Source organism: Rousettus aegyptiacus, unplaced genomic scaffold (assembly GCF_014176215.1).
Source record: "Rousettus aegyptiacus isolate mRouAeg1 unplaced genomic scaffold, mRouAeg1.p scaffold_m13_p_7, whole genome shotgun sequence".
Classification (NCBI taxonomy): domain Eukaryota; kingdom Metazoa; phylum Chordata; class Mammalia; order Chiroptera; family Pteropodidae; genus Rousettus; species Rousettus aegyptiacus.
In genome coordinates, this window is record NW_023416310.1 from 96,880,242 (window position 1) to 96,896,374 (window position 16,133).

The 16,133-nt window shown below is 45.7% G+C and overlaps 2 protein-coding genes and 1 pseudogene across 6 annotated transcripts; 2 read left to right on the forward strand and 1 right to left on the reverse strand.

Moving 5' to 3' along the window:
- Positions 1-11: 11 nt before the first annotated feature.
- TMCO6 (transmembrane and coiled-coil domains 6) lies at positions 12-5,282 on the reverse strand. Of its 5 annotated transcripts, XM_016166356.2 has the most exons (12): positions 5,103-5,281; positions 4,858-4,970; positions 3,296-3,411; positions 3,004-3,187; positions 2,648-2,752; positions 2,398-2,483; positions 2,051-2,167; positions 1,726-1,837; positions 1,425-1,611; positions 1,190-1,284; positions 696-863; positions 12-443 (listed from the first exon to the last, which is right to left on the reverse strand). In XM_016166356.2, the coding sequence occupies exons 1-12, from the start codon at positions 5,185-5,187 to the stop codon at positions 330-332; spliced, it is 1,482 nt and encodes a 493-aa protein (XP_016021842.2). In that variant the 5' UTR covers positions 5,188-5,281; the 3' UTR covers positions 12-329. The 5 variants fall into 5 exon arrangements, with proteins under 5 accessions (XP_016021842.2, XP_016021841.2, XP_036079942.1 ...); XM_016166355.2 differs by having other exon boundaries at positions 1,425-1,837; positions 5,103-5,282; XM_036224049.1 differs by lacking the exon at positions 3,004-3,187 and having other exon boundaries at positions 5,103-5,245.
- Positions 5,283-7,829: 2,547 nt separating this feature from the next.
- Positions 7,830-8,297, forward strand: LOC118605448 (annotated as a pseudogene).
- A 1,755-nt stretch (positions 8,298-10,052) lies between these two features.
- On the forward strand, positions 10,053-11,483 carry CD14 (CD14 molecule). Its single transcript, XM_016166396.2, has 2 exons — positions 10,053-10,169; positions 10,248-11,483. Exons 1-2 carry the CDS (start codon positions 10,167-10,169, stop codon positions 11,367-11,369), a joined length of 1,125 nt encoding a protein of 374 aa, XP_016021882.2. The 5' UTR covers positions 10,053-10,166; the 3' UTR covers positions 11,370-11,483.
- Positions 11,484-16,133: the final 4,650 nt, after the last annotated feature.

Here is a 16,133-nt window from a genome sequence, read left to right on the forward strand (position 1 = left end):
GGGCAAAGCAGTTTAATGTAAGAATAAAACTTTATTCTGTCCTATCAAAAGCCACCTGCTACTGAAGCAAAAAAAAAAAAAAAAAAAAAGAGAGAGAGAGATTCCAAGGCCCCAAAATAAGTGGGCCATAATGATTTCCCTCTGGTCCTTCTGCCTGGATAGCGCTGGGTTAAACAGGAGGAGCTAGGGTCCAAAGGTCTTGGTTCTCTGCTCTTGGGAGCAGAGAACATGATGCCTCATTATGGTCCTAACCCCCACTCCCCATAGGGGCCCCGCAGGCAAGGAACTTGGCAGCGGGGAGGAGTACAAAGTGACATTGAGAAGCCAGGTCACCTATGAAGAGCTGTCTGCTGGAGAACATGCACTCGTTCCTGGAGCTGTGCCTCCTCCTCATGCCTTTCCAGGGCTTGTAGTCCTGACTGCTGCAGGAAGGCCTGGGCAGCCTGAGGACAAGGAAGAAAAGGACTCAACACCTGGGTCCTTGTGCCCTAACACAATTCCTGCAGCCTCATGAGTTAGCCCTTCTTCTTGGGAGAGGGTACACTCCCAACAAGAAGATGGAGGTTCACATCTGGAACCCACAAAGGCCAGCCAGGCTCAGAGAAGTGACTACAATTAGGGCTGGAAGGAAAGAGGCCATGGTGAGACCAGAGGCCTCAGAACAGGGGGGATTGGGACCAGGGCCAGAAACCCACCTCTGGCCTATAGAGGAACAACAGTTGCAGCAGTTCCAAACTCTGGCCTATTACGTCAGTGTCAGAGAAGGCCAGCATGCCCAGCAAGGAGGAGAGCAAGGGACCTGGCCACAGATGCTCACAATAAGCAGGACCCTTCTCTGCAACATTGCACAGAACTGTGAGCACCTGCAGACAGAAACGTATATACACAGTCCCCACAAAGGACAAAAACAAATGTGCCAAGTAATTTTATATGCATGTTCTGTAATTCCCACAACTGCCCTCAAGTAGGATTACTATTCCCGATTATAAATAAGGAAACTGAAGCTTAAGGTGTTAATTGGTTTGCCCAAGGTTAATAACTCATAAACAAGTTTAGAAACTCAAACCTAGAGTGGTCTGGCTCTGAAGTCATCCATAGTACCTGCCAGCTCTCAGCTAAAGGCACTTCTGAGCTCCCCCATTTACACTTTGGGCACTAGACCTTAGTCTCAGATAAGTCTAATACCTACCAGTACGCTCACCACATTAGATACTGGCAATAACTGCAAAAGGGGCTCAATCAGATCCAAGGAGAGCAAGGAGGTACAGAAGCTTGGGCTGTTTGCTGGAAAGGAAAATGTCAGTAAAATCCCTCTAACCAAAGCCTGAAACTTCCCCCTTCCAGTCCTGCCCACCTTAGCCCAGGCCACAAAGAAGTATTCCCAGTATCTAAAGATCAAGGCCTGGACAGATTATGGTGCATACCAGTGAGGTTGTTAAGGAGCCAGAGGCCCTCAGGAAGTAGGCTGGGCTGTTTCTGGAGGAAGAACTGCAGAAGGATAAATAAGGCTGCTACAACACGCTCATCTCTGAGCTGCATTTGCCCTTCCACAGCCTCCGCTGCTGTCTCTGTTAGCAAGTTGCTTAGACACCGAAACACAGGGCACACCAGCTGCAAAGATAAGTTGGGGATCAGATGTAAATTGGAAGGAGCTACCTGCACCTTGGAGAAGGAGCAGAGTAGGAAGAAAGGTCGTGAAGATCTTGACCTGTCCTCTTCACCTACCAGCTCTAGCCCTGCATCCTCGGATCTCTGAACAGCCCCAGCCAAATCCAAGAGCAGCAGTCCCAGTGTGGACAGAGCCCCATGGGTGATGAGCAGGGCATTATTGACCTGGCTAGGCAAAAGGAAGCAAACAGTCACTATTCAGCTGATCCCACCTTTAAGTTGGCAAATAGCTTAGGTTTGTGGGCTTCCTGGGTTCCAAGAAGAGAAGGCCATGGAAGGAAGAAAATCCTCCACAATTCCAGAAACCCAAGTCAAAAACCTGAGTGTCACGAAGGTAGTCACCAGGGAGGTCTGTGGCCCTTTCTCAACTGGCCTGTGTTACCTGCAGATGATGTAGTGAAGGCACCAGGCAAACTCCACAGCGACCCCAGGGTTCAGCTTTGGGCCAGGCTGCAACAGTCGCAGCATGTGCTGGGGAAGAGTGGAGCCCAAAACAGAGCTGCCAACAGAAGCAGAGCTGTGAATAGGAACCATGGGAGGCAAGATGCCTTTCTCTCTTCCTAAATCCTAATAGCAGGTGGGAAGTGTCCAAACCCAAAGCCCTTCCCAACTAGACAAATGGAGTTAAATGTGCAACAGCTTTGGAACCAGGCTCAATAAGGAATCCAGGGGCTACACTGCCAAGTGGGTCACCCCTGCCAATACATCTGGAGACACAATTTTACTTACGGGATGATCTTTTCTGGAGCTTCCTTAGCTTGCAAGAGCTGGGACAAGGCATATCCAAGGGCTTCCAGCACAGTCGGATGGGGGGACTAGAAGGAGACAAGGTAGGGATCTAATGCTGGAAGCCAGGCCCTAAGATTTCCTGAGACTTTCAACCCGTTAGGTTGGAGCTGCCTAACTAAAGCAGCTGGAATATGTGGAAAGAAGTGACGGGAGTGTTGCCCAAGGAGGAAGAAAGAGAGTGGACACTCACCTGGATGCAGGCAGCCAAAGCTGGAACAATGCCCTGTGGCAGGAGCTGCCTTCTCACAGCCTCACTCTCCACAATCAGGTTTCCCAATGTATATAGACAGAGCTCCTGAGAGCAGGACAACAAAAACACTGGGCTTGGCCCAGATTATACCAGGGTTGGGGGTTGTGGTGGGGAGGATGGAACAGCCCTGTCCTTGAGGATCTGGGCACAAGGGAGTAGGAGATGATGGGTATATGTATGGCTGTGGGCATCAGGGGAAACAGGTTTTCTTATCCCTACCTGCCAGCTCAAACTGCACCTAAAAGCACAATCTTTAAACTCAAGCCAAGAACAAGGTAGGAAGGGACAGGGCTTACTATAAAGTCTGAGCTGTGACCGGAGAGGTAGGTGAGAAGGTAGGAAGTGGCTGGCAGGCAGGCCTCAGCCACCGCAGACTGCTCAGAATGAGAGAGCTCATGAAGGCACCGAGCCGCCTCAAGCTGTAGCAGGGCCTGGTTGCTGGTCAGGAGCCCAATCAGGGTCCGCATGCTGCCCTCCAGCCTACATGAGTGAGCATGAAAGCCCTACTCAGCCTGTGGTTCATCTCCCCTCCACACTCCTATCCATCCCTCAAAGCCCCAGACACCCACTCACACCACCCACACTGACCTGATGAAGGTCTGCTGCGTCTCCAGGTGCTGCAAGCCTCGACGAAGGCTGACTAAAGCCCTTTCTCTCTCCTTTTCCTCTGTCCCCCGCTGGGCTAACCGCAGGAACTGCTGGATCTGAAGCCCAGGACAGGGAGAGGAGAGATGGCAACACACAGATGTCAGAAAGCAAGTCGTGAATATTGCTTGCTTCGCCTGTGAGCTCTCCAATATTGTACCATCCCTAGAACCTGTCATTCATACTAATATGGCTAATAAGTGCCAACACTGCAGTAGAGTGGACAGAAGAGGGAATCAGGACTGGATTTAATACTAGCCCTGGGACTTACTCTACATGGGACCTAAACCTCAGTTTCTTACTTGGAAAATGGGAATATCATCTACCTACACCTTCTGACAGTGTTATTTCAAGGATAACATTTAAACCTCTCCTCCTATCATTCTCCCCATGCAACAACACCTAGTGTAACATGACTTTAATGCTGCCAAGATTTTGCACAATCTATGCCTGGCACACCCTCCCCAGGTCCTCCACTCCCTTCAGATGTCTGTTCTTGTCACTGCCCCTGGGAAGTAAGCTCTTTCTGGCTTCCTCTGGCAGACATAGGGGTTTCTATTGCACCTCATGTTTCCTTCATGACAGGTGGTAGCACATCTGTCTCCTTTACTAGGCTATGAATACTTCAGAGAAAGGGACTCTTCATCTTTGTGTACCTCAGTACCCAACATAGTTTCTTGCCATAAAGCATACAATAAATCAATGGTATAACTCTGGCGCCTGTGCTTTATAAACTAGATATGTAAACCTTAACAATATAAACACAGAGAATGTCCAATGCTTGCTGAATGAATAAATAGACAAGTAATTCTTTAATTCACTTATTCAATAAATACTGAGCATCTACTCTATGGCAGGTACTGTTAGGCATCTGAGTTTTCAATGATGACAAAGGGTCTAGGTGCCTGCTAATTTAAAGTCTAGTTGGAGAAATGATAATAAACAAGCAAACAATTATACAATCAAGCATGATTAATAGTCTGCAAACAGTCTGTCAGCGCAGAATATCAAAAGGGACCCAACTTGAGATGCAGCAAATGGAAAGACCTTGAAACAAAAAGAACTGTCACCGAGAACTGAAAAGGGGAGAGTTTAGTTGAGATGAATAAGCTGATAAGGTTGGAGGTAGGCAGAGGTTAGACCATGCTGTTCTTTATAGGTTACAGGAAGGAGTTTGGTCTCTTATGTTTTTAAAAGACGCATCTGACTGATGTATGGAGACTGAACTTGAGGGCGCAAGCAGAGATGCAGTTGACTGGTTAGAGGATGGTGGGAGCTGTGATAGTGAGGCACATAAAGAGTCCAGAGGTAGAAAACAGCCAACACTTGATGAAGTATTGATGTGGCGATGAGGGTCGGAGTTGTGGAGGATGATACCCCATTTTCTGGCATGGCCCACTGGATGGATGGAGGTTTTGAAGGGGCCGCGTTCAGGTTTTTGGGACAGATCTCGAGTACTCTGACGTCAGCCGGTGTGGACCTCACGGGGCACCCTGCCCCCTTACCTCGGCTTCCCCAAGGATCAAGTCCACACATTCCCCTGCGGCTTCCTCTGGGGCGTAGTCTCTCAACAGTCTCTTGCTGACCAGCTGCTGCTCCCTCCGCGCCTTCCTCAGTGCTGTGGGCAAAGAAGCTGGCTTAGCGTGGAAGGGGCATCCAGGACCCAGAACCCCGTCTCCCACCCATGGATCTCCTCACTTATCTCCCACCGTCAAACCCTATCCTCCCATGTTCCCTCGCCAGCCCGTACCAGCCTCCCGCTCCCGCCGACGGCACCGTAGCTCCTCCACTCCGCAGCCCACCGGCCTAAGACGGCCCTGCAGTCGGTTCCACATGGTGGAGCTGCAGAAAACTCGCACTAAGGGAAAAGTTGAAAAAGCAGCCCCAAATTCTGGCAGATGGGCTGGACTGCGCAACCGCAGCTCAGGGCGGAAGCGGAAGTGCAAGCAAAGGCGGGGCGATGAGGGGGCGACTCCAAGTCCTGGGGCGGGGCGGGGCGGGGGCGGGGCGGGGGCGGGGCGGGGGCGGGGCGGGGGCGGGGCGGGGGCGGGGCGGGGGCGGGGCGGGGCGAAGGTAGAGGGGCGGGTAAAGAGAGCGAAGGGATGGAGGGAGAGTGGAACCCGAGCTGGCAAAGGCTAGAGGTGGGTTGCGACTTAGGCAGAAAGCCAAACGGAGGCCCAGCGGCTTTGGTTTCACTTCTTCTCAATTCTAAGAAAGAAAATAAAGTAGTATTTATCGTACGTACTCAGGAAAGAAAGCTCAATCCCGACTCCGGCCGCCCCAGGTCAGTAGCATCACCTTCTACTAAGCAAACACAACCTACCTACTCCTAACACACATTAGAGGAACATTCAAAACTACCCCGAACTCTAGGAAGATATGGGATGCCATTTCACCAATAACACGACTTCCACTGATTAGGACTGGCTAAACGCTGGCCATGCATTGCCATATTGAATATACGCCATAACAAGTATCCCCATATTACAGGTAAGTAAAATGAGGCAAATGTTATTTCACTGCTCTGCATAAAAGTGAGTCACATTATTTTTAGGATAAAGTAATTCTCTCACCAAATTTTGAGCACCACTAAGTACAGGGGAAACACTGGTGCATTTAAAAAGTGTTTCTTACCCTCAAAATTTGAATTGTGGCCTACCAAGGCTTACATGGTCAATTCCCTGCATACATCTCCAGTTTCACCTGGAAAGGCACTTCACCTTACTCATCTCTCTTGGATCTTCTCTTTGTTCCCTAAATGAGCCCTGCTCTTTAACTCCTACGGGCTTTTGCACAGGCTGTTCCTTTGACTAGAGCACTGACACTGCCCCCCCTCCACAGGAACAAGAGCCCTTCCCTTAATTAACACCATCCTCAAGATCTCAGTTCCAATGTCCACTACTCAGAACTACTGGACCAGTTGCCCTGTTATGAGAGTGTATAGCACCACATACTTCTGTACAACCTTTTTCACAGCTGTCATTAAGTTATAGTGTAATTGATGTTGTCTCCTCCCAAATCCCCTTCGCAGCTCTAAGAGAGTCCTGGTAGCATTTTAAAAGTTTCATCGGAGTTCTCTAATTTTTAGAAAGCTATTACTTAGGCTAATGCACAAATAAAAAAAAAAAATCTAGGAAGGAGTATTGTTCATCAAACCAACTTCTTTCCTTGAATTTAATATCACTTCTCAAAATGAAGCATTTAGTCTCTTCCACAATACATCTACTTAAATAGCTGCAGGCCATCATCCTGTCATCTACATCTTCTTTCCAGGTCTAGCATCCATCTAGCCCCTGGCCAGCCACTTATTGAGAACCTACTGTGTACCATGCTCTGGCTGGGGGTAGGGCCTGGGTCTCGTCCCTTTCCTCTTGGACAGACTGACTTCTATATACACATCTTTCTCCTGGTGGGGAAGGTAAGACAAATCCCTAGACAAAAGCTATGTTCTGCCCAGAGTGTCTGCTCATGATAGTTACAGCTGCCCAAATTGCCTTTTTGCATTTATCTGCCTGACAATAGTGTTAACCCTATAAGAAAGAGCCCTATATCCTCTCTACTACAGGGTTAGCTGTTCTTTCTCCAGAGTTACTATGAATCCTTGACTTGTCCTCTTTAAGAGTCCTTTTCACTATGAATAGTAGTTCTGGGTTTGTTTTCACTTCCCTCACCTACTGTAGTATTTAAGGGCCTGAGTGATGGTCATGTTGGCACCCCAAAGCTTTGTACCAGCCCTAGCATTTGGTAGACAAATGATAGCTATGCTTGAATTAAGGTGTGAGTTGGGGGTCTCTGCAGAAACTTATTGCCCTTCTTATCCTGGACTCCTTATCCAGAATGTCTTTGCTAAGGTGATGGGGAATTTGCTAAAGAGCCAGACTTCAGTGGCTTAAGTCTTCCAAATACAGATGCTCTGTTGTAAGAGACTCCTGCGGTACAGAATGTTCCTAGCAGAATGTCTGGTGCTTGGAGCAGCAAGAACATCGGAAGTAGATGTGGACTTGCAGGCAAGGACACATTGCAAGGAGGGTGCATATGCCTGAGTGATTCTGAGACTTCTTGCTCTAGGGACTAGAAAAGGATACTTAAGAGGATAAGAAAAAGATACTTGAGAGGGAGTAGCTGAGAACACGGAGGTGGCTTTGAGGCTAAATTTGGGAGTAGGCTGTAGCTTGTATCTGCTGACCTAAGAGTAACTATTGTTAAATTACAAAGCCAGCATTGTTGTGAAACTTAATAAAAGGCCATGGAGATAGGGGTTGGGATGCTAGCATTGCCAATCCTCCACTCCTTTATCTATGTAAGTTAAACATTTCCAAGGCTCCAACTCTCCTTCCAAACTGTCTCTGCAACAGGCTCTGACAAAGAAGATAACAGTCAGGGCTGCTGTCAACAAATGTGGCTCTGTGCCAAAGACTTAGGATAAAGTCATAGACAGGAACTATTATTACATCCATGTTAAAAGCAGAAGCTCAAGCTCTTTCCATCTCCACCCACTGCAATGAAAAGAGCTGTTGTCATGTCCACATATCTGCAATGGATGGTTGTACGGAACCGCTACAGCTTCCCGATAAAGAGGAACAAGCAGACATACAGCACGGAACCCAATGACCTAAAGGCCCACAACTTCCTCTGCTACAACTGGCCAATTCATCTCAAGATGGTGGGCGTAGAGCTGGCAGTGTGGTGTTGTCGTGAAGCAGAGGTTTGGCCAGTGAAAGATGGCAACCTCCTACGTGCGGACCACCATCAACAAGAACAGCTGGATCATCTTCAGCAGCATCAGGCACATGATCGCAAAAACAAGTACTGCCCGGATCTGAGCATGGCCACCATTCTGAGCAGCCAGAAGCTGGTGATGGTGAAGAGGAAGCAGGCCCACCCCACCAAGAGTTCCTGAACCCCTCCCCCTCAGCAATAAAAGTATCAGCTGACCTTCCTATAAATAAACAAACAAACAAAACAAACAAATAAATAAATAAAAACAGAAACTCAGAATCTGAGGCCCGGAAACTTGCCCAACTCTGACAACCTCAGCGGTAGATCTGGGATTCCTTGCGGGTCAGTGTATTTAACACTGAGTTTTATTAAGCCTCTTGGTCCTTGAGGTTGTCCCAGTGACATGGCCTGAACTTTGGGCATGGCTCAGGGTATCAGGGCATACCCAATAGAACACACAGTGGGAAATGTGGTCTGATGAGGTCTCCTTGTTTGGACTGGGGACAGATGTGAAGCTACCTCTGGAAAATAGAGGAAGTGAGAATTCAGAGGTTTTTTTTCATGTAGCTCTTTCCCCAGAAATCCAAAGGTACAGACCTATGAAGGCAATTGTAAAAGTGTTAACAAAATTCACATACCTGAAAGCTTTTTTAAAATAAAGGGTTTATTGAGCCATATGCTAGTCAGAAAAAGACCAGGTCCTGGAGCATGAAACCTAAACCATGAGTAGCATGGCTAGGTGAAGAAGGTAACATTCTGGAGTGGATGGGCTCTTTTATTCAATACGTTTTGGGGAAGAAATATGTAAGTTGTTTGAAAGAACACACATTGGTTACAGATGGGGGAGGCAGGAAAATGTGAAGTGGAGGCAGTTCTATAATAAGTGTGGTCTGTAGAAAAATATTTACTATTTTTGATTGGATAGACACCAGTCCTGAATGTTCATGGTATGCAGAATGCAGCGGTCTAGCAGAAGCTAATAGACACCTAGAGATTGACTCAAAGCTCCAACATACATTCAGGAATGTGAGCAGTTTTTCGTTAGTTGGCCCACAGCTCCTAACTGGTTAACTATTCCCATCCTTTTCTGTTACTCTCCAGCCCCTGTAATTTTATTTGGAACATCTCATAATTTTTTTCTTGTCCAAGCATAAACCCTACCCCACCCTCTAAGACACTTGCTTTTTTTCTTGTTACTAATCTTCATTCGATCTAGGTCTAGCCCTTTCTTCCTAGAACAGAGGAAATTGTGTTGGGGGAGGGCAGGGAAGAACGAGATGCAAGCTGGAAAACTGTGTTAAAAATATCTAGTTTCTCAGTTTCAGCACAGAGAAATAAAAACTAAGAGAGCAAGTGACTTGGCCAGTGTGTTTCTGCTAAACACCTTTACTTACGAAATCGAATACTTTCTTAATAAAGTTAAACAAAGAACAAGTCAGCAAAAAAAAAAAAATGAGAAGGGGAATTGCTCTTCAGACCAACTTCCTTCTCTTTAACTTAATTCCAGCCATTGGAGTCAATAGATGAAGTTTGTTAGCAATCTGTTTCACAAAATATCCAGTTAAATATCTGAGGGTATTCAGGAGATTGGACTGGGGTGACAGGAGGTTAATAGTAATCACCAAGACTAGAGAAAATTCAAGAAAATTACCCAGGTTGATTCACTAGGATATAGGCAGGGTAGTCCTGGCAAGAGAGAGTCCTGGCAGGAGACGCTGGGGATCTTCCTTTCTCCATAGCCACCAGACAAGACTGGGGTACCCGAGTCATCAGACACCGGCTGGGGCAGAGCACATTGGAGGGCTTATAGAATTCTCCCCACTCTGCCCCTCCTCCCAGCAACATCCCTCATTGCAAAATTTCCCAGAAGGGTAGTTAATAGAGTAGTTGGGTGGAAGAGAGGTGGGGAGTGACCAGGGTTCACAGAGGAGGAAACAAAGTGACGTTCTCGAGGTTACATAAAGTTTCAGAGGCTGCCAAAGGGTGTGTAGAGCCTAGAAGCCAGCGAGCGCCGCTGTAAAGGAAAGAAGCCAGCGAAGCCGAAGCTCTTCCCAGAGACCTCTGGGGACACAGAGGCTCCGAGGCCTTAACGACCATGGTAAGTATACGGTCTTGGGGCAGAACGGGAAACCCTAGGGACTGGCTGGGGCCGCCCTGACCTCCGCTCTCTACCCAGGTGCGCACGCCTTGCCTGCTGCTGCTGCTGCTGCTATGGCCACAAATGCACGTCTCTGCGACCATACCAGAGCCCTGCGAAGTGGACGACAACAATTTCCGCTGCGTCTGCAACTTCAGAGATCCGCAGCCCAACTGGTCCAGCGCCTTGAATTGTATTAGTGCTGTCGAGGTGGAGATCCGTGGTGGTGGCCGCAGCCTGCAACAATTTATAAAGATCGCAGACATCGACCCGAAGCAGTATGCTCACTTGATCCGGACTCTGCCCTTCGAACGGCTCACAGTGGGTGATGCACAGGTTCCCGCCCCGCTTTTGTTCGCCGTCCTGCGTGCGCTCGGGTACTCCCGCCTCAACCAACTCATGCTCGAGGACCTGGAAGTAACCGGCACGCCGCCGCCGCCGCCTCTGGAAGCGACTGGGCCTGCGCTTTCCACCCTCAGTATCCGTAACGTGTCGTGGGCAACAGGGGGTGCCTGGCTCGCCGAACTGCAGCAGTGGATCCTGCCAGACCTCAAAGTACTAAACATTGCGCAAGCGTACTCACTCGCGTTTTCCTGCGCAGAGCTTCGCACCTTCCCGGCTCTCGTCACCCTAAACCTGTCAGATAATCCGGGACTGGGCGAGCACGGACTAACTGTGGCTCTTTGTCCGCACAAGTTCCCGGCCCTCCGGGAGCTAGAGGTACGCAACGCGGGGATGAAGATGACCAACGGCGTATGCGAGGCGCTGGCGGCCGCGGGTGTGCAACCCCACCACCTGGACCTCAGCCACAATTCGCTGCGCGCCACCGCTCCGGGCGCTCGCAAGTGCCTCTGGCCCAGCGCACTGAGCTCTCTCAACTTGTCGTTCGCTGGCCTGGAACAGGTTCCTAAAGGACTGCCCGCCAAACTCAGCGTGCTTGATCTCAGCTTCAATAGGCTGAACAGGGAGCCGCGGGTAGATGAGCTGCCCCAGGTGGGTAGCCTGACACTGGACGGGAATCCCTTTCTGGACCCTAGACCCCCCACGCACCAAGAAGACCCGAATAACTCCGGTGTGGTCTCAGCCTGTGCCAGTTCGACGCTGGCTTTGGGAATGTCAGGAGCTCTGGCGCTGCTTCAAGGGGCCCGGGCCTTCGCCTAACACCCAGGGTTGAAGAATGGATTGGCTAAAATTGCCCTGGCTCTGGGGACCCTCGTGAGACGTCTCAACCAACCAATCCTCTCTGTTGATCTTCATTAAAATCTTATAAAATGATCCATGTCATTTACTCAACAGATGTTTACTGGGCGTCTGCTATGTGCTGGGCACAGTGCTGATGGGGGAATACTTAGACCTTCTTACCTCAACTCCCCAGAAACCACATCTGCCTAAGTAAAGAATTTCATGGGCAGAAGGGAGAGGGAAACCTTACCTGTCTAGGGCTGCATAGGAGAAAGAAAGTGTTTCTGTGCAATCATGGCTTTATGAGCAGATTACCAGCATCTGTGTTAAAGAGTATTTGGTAAATATGCCTAGGAAGATACAGAATGTTCCTCTCCTAGTGCACTTTCAAGAGCCTGCTGGTCCCTTTCAAAGGTCCTAAAACCCAGAGCCATTTGCTTATTCCTCTCTCTAACACTCTCACCCCCCAAGACCCCAGAGACAAGGGACAGCTATGCCACCTGTAGTATATAAACTTTGAGTTTCATAATTTCAGGATTCTTCTACTGTTGTGTAAAGTCCCTCTGCACGCATTGGCACATTGGCTTCTGCTGTCATCCGATGGGGAATTTGGGCATGGGGAAATGATGCAAGATTCTGTCATTAAACAGTCTGTCTCTGAACCAGAGATCTTGTAATTATGTTAGCATATTTGTGTACTGTATAAGAGTTTCAGGCTGGCTTTTTGATTTGCAAATAGGATACACCTTAGACCTTCCCAGCTTCTTAGACCCATCACAAGGCAATTAACAGGATGTGCTGCATTATCTCAGAGACACAGGACATCAGTCAAGAAATGCTGTTCCTTCTAAGAGTCCTGTCTTCATTACATCCTGGAGGCAGCCACATCCATCAGAGAGCTAGATACCTGCCTTACAGGGGACCTGGGAGAGGGGTGGGAGGAGGCATCTAAGCAGAGCCCTCTAGCCTGCCTCCTTCCGGTGTCCAGAACCACACAGATAGGAATGGAGAAAGCAAATTAATATAGGTCACCAGACCACAGACTCAAAAAAAATTATGGGGACAGCTAAATAAACTGTCAACCCTACAGGAAACCCTACCGGAATACCCAAAAGGGACTTCATTCGGTCTGATAGGACATTTTTAGTATCAGAGAATTAACCATTTTAAGCAGCTTCTTATATTTGAGTAACTCTGAGCACTCTTCACCAAACAGTTACAGAGTCTCTGCTCCACTTCAGGTCCTGTGTGCTACAAGACAAACTAGCGTACAAACTATGTTTGTTGATTTTTAAGATGAGAGAAATAGCATGGTTGTGTGCTGATGGGAATAATCCAGTAGGGAAGGAAAACTTGATGATTCAGAAGAAAGAAAGGAGGACTGTCCTTGAGTAGGGAAAGGGGACTGGTATTTAATTCACTAGTGGAAGGGTTGGCCTCCATAGAAATAATCAATTTATAAGTATAGGCTGGAAGGCAGAGTACCTGAGCAAAGATGTTGGTGGGTACTTGTGGTAGCAGGAGTCTGCGGAACTTTGAAATTGAAGCTCTCAATACAGATTGTCGTGTGGCAGGTACCTTCTCATTGTTCAAGGTTCAACTCAAATGTCACCTCATCTGAAGGAGCCCTTCTTGCCTCATCATCCTGATTACGACATCCTATATTAATTTCTTCATATTATATATCAATTGGAAATCATCTTTCTTTATATCATCAGTTTTTGTTTGTTTAGTACTGTGTTGAAAGCTGCATGAGAGCAACAATTGTATCAATCGTGTTCAATTCTGACTAATCTCCAGTCCCTAAAGTAGTGCCCAGCATAAATCCTTACTAAATAATTGATTGAATGAATGAGAGAAGTGGGCTGAAGCCTTTATTGCTCCCATGAATTAGGTGAGAAAACACTGATTTACTTTGCTTAAGTCAAATAAAAAGATTTGTCTAACTGAGGTTAGAGTTGTGTCATGGTTCCAGCTGCAAGGCATATGGTATTTTTTGATTTTGTTATTGCACAGCAGCCTAGGGGCAGAATTTATTCATTCAAAATCATCAGGGATGGAAAGTACAGAGGGCAGCCCAAAAAACTATGTTTGTTGATTTTTAAGATGAGAGAAATAGCAAGGATTGAGCAAATTGTACTGATGTGGGCAAGGCTGGAAAATATGCCCTAGAGAAGGAAGGAAGTGAGTCAAAGAATGAGAGAGAGACTAAGAGAAGCAACGGATCCACTTTCATGTGGCACAATAAGGTGAGACATCTGGTGTGGTGTGACTAATTTTATACTGCAAGGGTAGGATTGGAGGGGTCATAGGACTTCCTCTTCTGAGCCAAAATCAATCTCCCCATAGCTTCCCCTTTTGTTCCTAGTCTGCTATCTGGAACCAAACAGACATCAGTTGTTTTCCTCATAAATCCTTATACTCCAAGTCCAGAGATTTTGTTCTCCTCCATGAAGTCTTCTTTTCTTTAACATCCCCTCCCACCACTTCTAATGTTCAGAGCCCCCTCATTCTCCAGGTCATGGCAGGCTCTTTATGAGCCACTTAGAATGAACTGCAGTGGGAGATATTTGCACAATGACTTGGATATTTGAGGATTTAAAAAATTTCCTAGTTTCTTTTTCAGTATGGTATTAGATATAGTAGGTATGATATTGTGGGTATGTTTAAGAAAGAGTGCTTGAGAAAGACATCACAAGAAAAGAAAATTACAGTCCAATATCTTTTATAAATGTAGTTGCAGAATCACTCAACAAAAGCTTAGAAATTGACTCCAGCAATGTATAAGAAGAATTATACACCGTGAATGCAAAGTTGGTTTATTTCTATACACCGGGAATGCAAAGTTGGTTTATTTCTATACATTTGCAATGAATATCCTGAAAATGAAAATTAAAAAAAAAATTCCATTTACAATAGCATCAAAAAGAATAAAATACTGAGGAGTAAATATATCAAAAAAGCAAATTTACACTTCTAAAACTACAAAATAGTGTCGAAAGAAATTAAAGATCTAAATAAATGGAATAACATTCCATGTTCATGGAATGTTAAGATGTCAATTCTCCCCTAATTAATCTACAGATTCAATTAATTTTTATGAGTCAAACTGATTTTTTTATAAATTGACAAGATGATTCATAAGTTCATGTGGATTTCAACATATGCTGACTAAACAAAAAATCCTTTACAAGAACAAAGTTGGAATACTCACACTTCCTGATTTCGAAATTAGTGTGAGGCAACACTGATCAAAACAGTGTACTGGCATAAAAACAAACATAGAGATCAGTGGAAGAGAAGTGGAGTCCAGAAACGAACCCGTGTTTCTATGGCCAGCTGATTTTGATAAGAATGTCAAGAACATTCAACATGGAAAGACTAATCATTAAACAAATGGCACTGGGACACCTGGATATCCAGATAGATAAATGAAGTTGGACCCTTACCTCAGACCATATACAAAAATTAACTCAAAAAGGAACTGTTAACTAAATGTAAGAGCTAAAACTATAAAGGTTTTAGAAGAAAATACAGATATTAATCCTCATAACCTCTTATCTGGCAATTAATGCTTAGATATGACACCGAAAGCAAGAGCAACAAAAAAAAAATGAGAAGCTGGATTTCATTAATATTAAAAACTTGTGTGTATCAAAAGACATTATCAAAAAGATGAAAAGACAACCTACAAAATGGGAGAAAATATTTGAAAATTATATATCTAATAATGATCTAGTATCCAGAGTATATATAGAACTCCTACAACTCAGCAACAAAAAGACATGCAACCCAAGTTAAAAATGGGAGGAAAGAACTGAATAGCCATTTCTCTAAAGAAGATATAAAAATGCCCAAGAAGAATGTGAAAGATGCTCAAAATCATTGGTTGTTAAGGAAACACAAGTCAAAAACTCAGTGAGATACCACGTCACACATACAGTGTGACTCTAAAAAAAGAAAAAAAAATTGTTGGCAAGGAAGTGGAGAAATAGGAACCATCATACATCACTTATGGAAATGAAAAATGGTACAGCCACCGTGGAAATAGTTTGGTGGTTCATCAAAAGTTAAATATAATCACCATATGATCTATCGATTCCACTTCTTGGTATGAAATAAAAGACATATGTACACATGGATAAATGAAAATAAGAGAGATGAAAACATTTATTCACACAAAACTTTCACACAAATGTTTTAACAGCATTATTCATAATAGCTAAGAGGTGGTAAAAACCCAAATGTCCATCAGTGGATGATGGATAAACAAATTGTGGTATATACATACGATGAAATACTATCCAGCCAAGAATGGGCATGTATTAATTCATGCCACAACTTGGGTGAACCTTTGAAAACTAATACTAAGAAGGGAGATGCTAATAGTCACCTATAGCATAGTTTCTTTCATATAAAATATTCAGGACAGGCAAATCCACAGAGACAGAAAGCCGATTCCCTGGGGAAGGGAAAGCAGGGGAATGGAAAATAATTACTTAATGGATATGATTCATTTTTGGAGGGTGACGAAAACGTTTTGAAACTAAAGAGAAGCGATGGTCACACAACATTGTGAATACACTAAATGTCACTGAACTATATGCTTTAAAATGGTTAATTATATGTATTGTGAATTTCACCTCAATTTCAAAAAAAAAAGATTCAGAGGGAGGAAATTAAACTGTAAGCAGTGACAGATCATAATGACAAGTATTATAAGTGGGATGTGTAGGGAGAAGT

Excerpts from the sequence above, each read along its gene's own strand:
- TMCO6 (XM_016166355.2), bottom strand. The coding sequence starts at position 5,187 with ATGTGGAACCGACTGCAGGGCCGTCTTAGGCCGGTGGGCTGCGGAGTG. Across the intron at positions 1,285-1,424 it reads GCTCCTTAACAACCTCACTG|CAAACAGCCCAAGCTTCTGT; the intron begins GTATGCACCATA and ends TTTCCTTTCCAG. Across the intron at positions 864-1,189 it reads CTAATGTGGTGAGCGTACTG|GTGCTCACAGTTCTGTGCAA; the intron begins GTAGGTATTAGA and ends TTCTGTCTGCAG.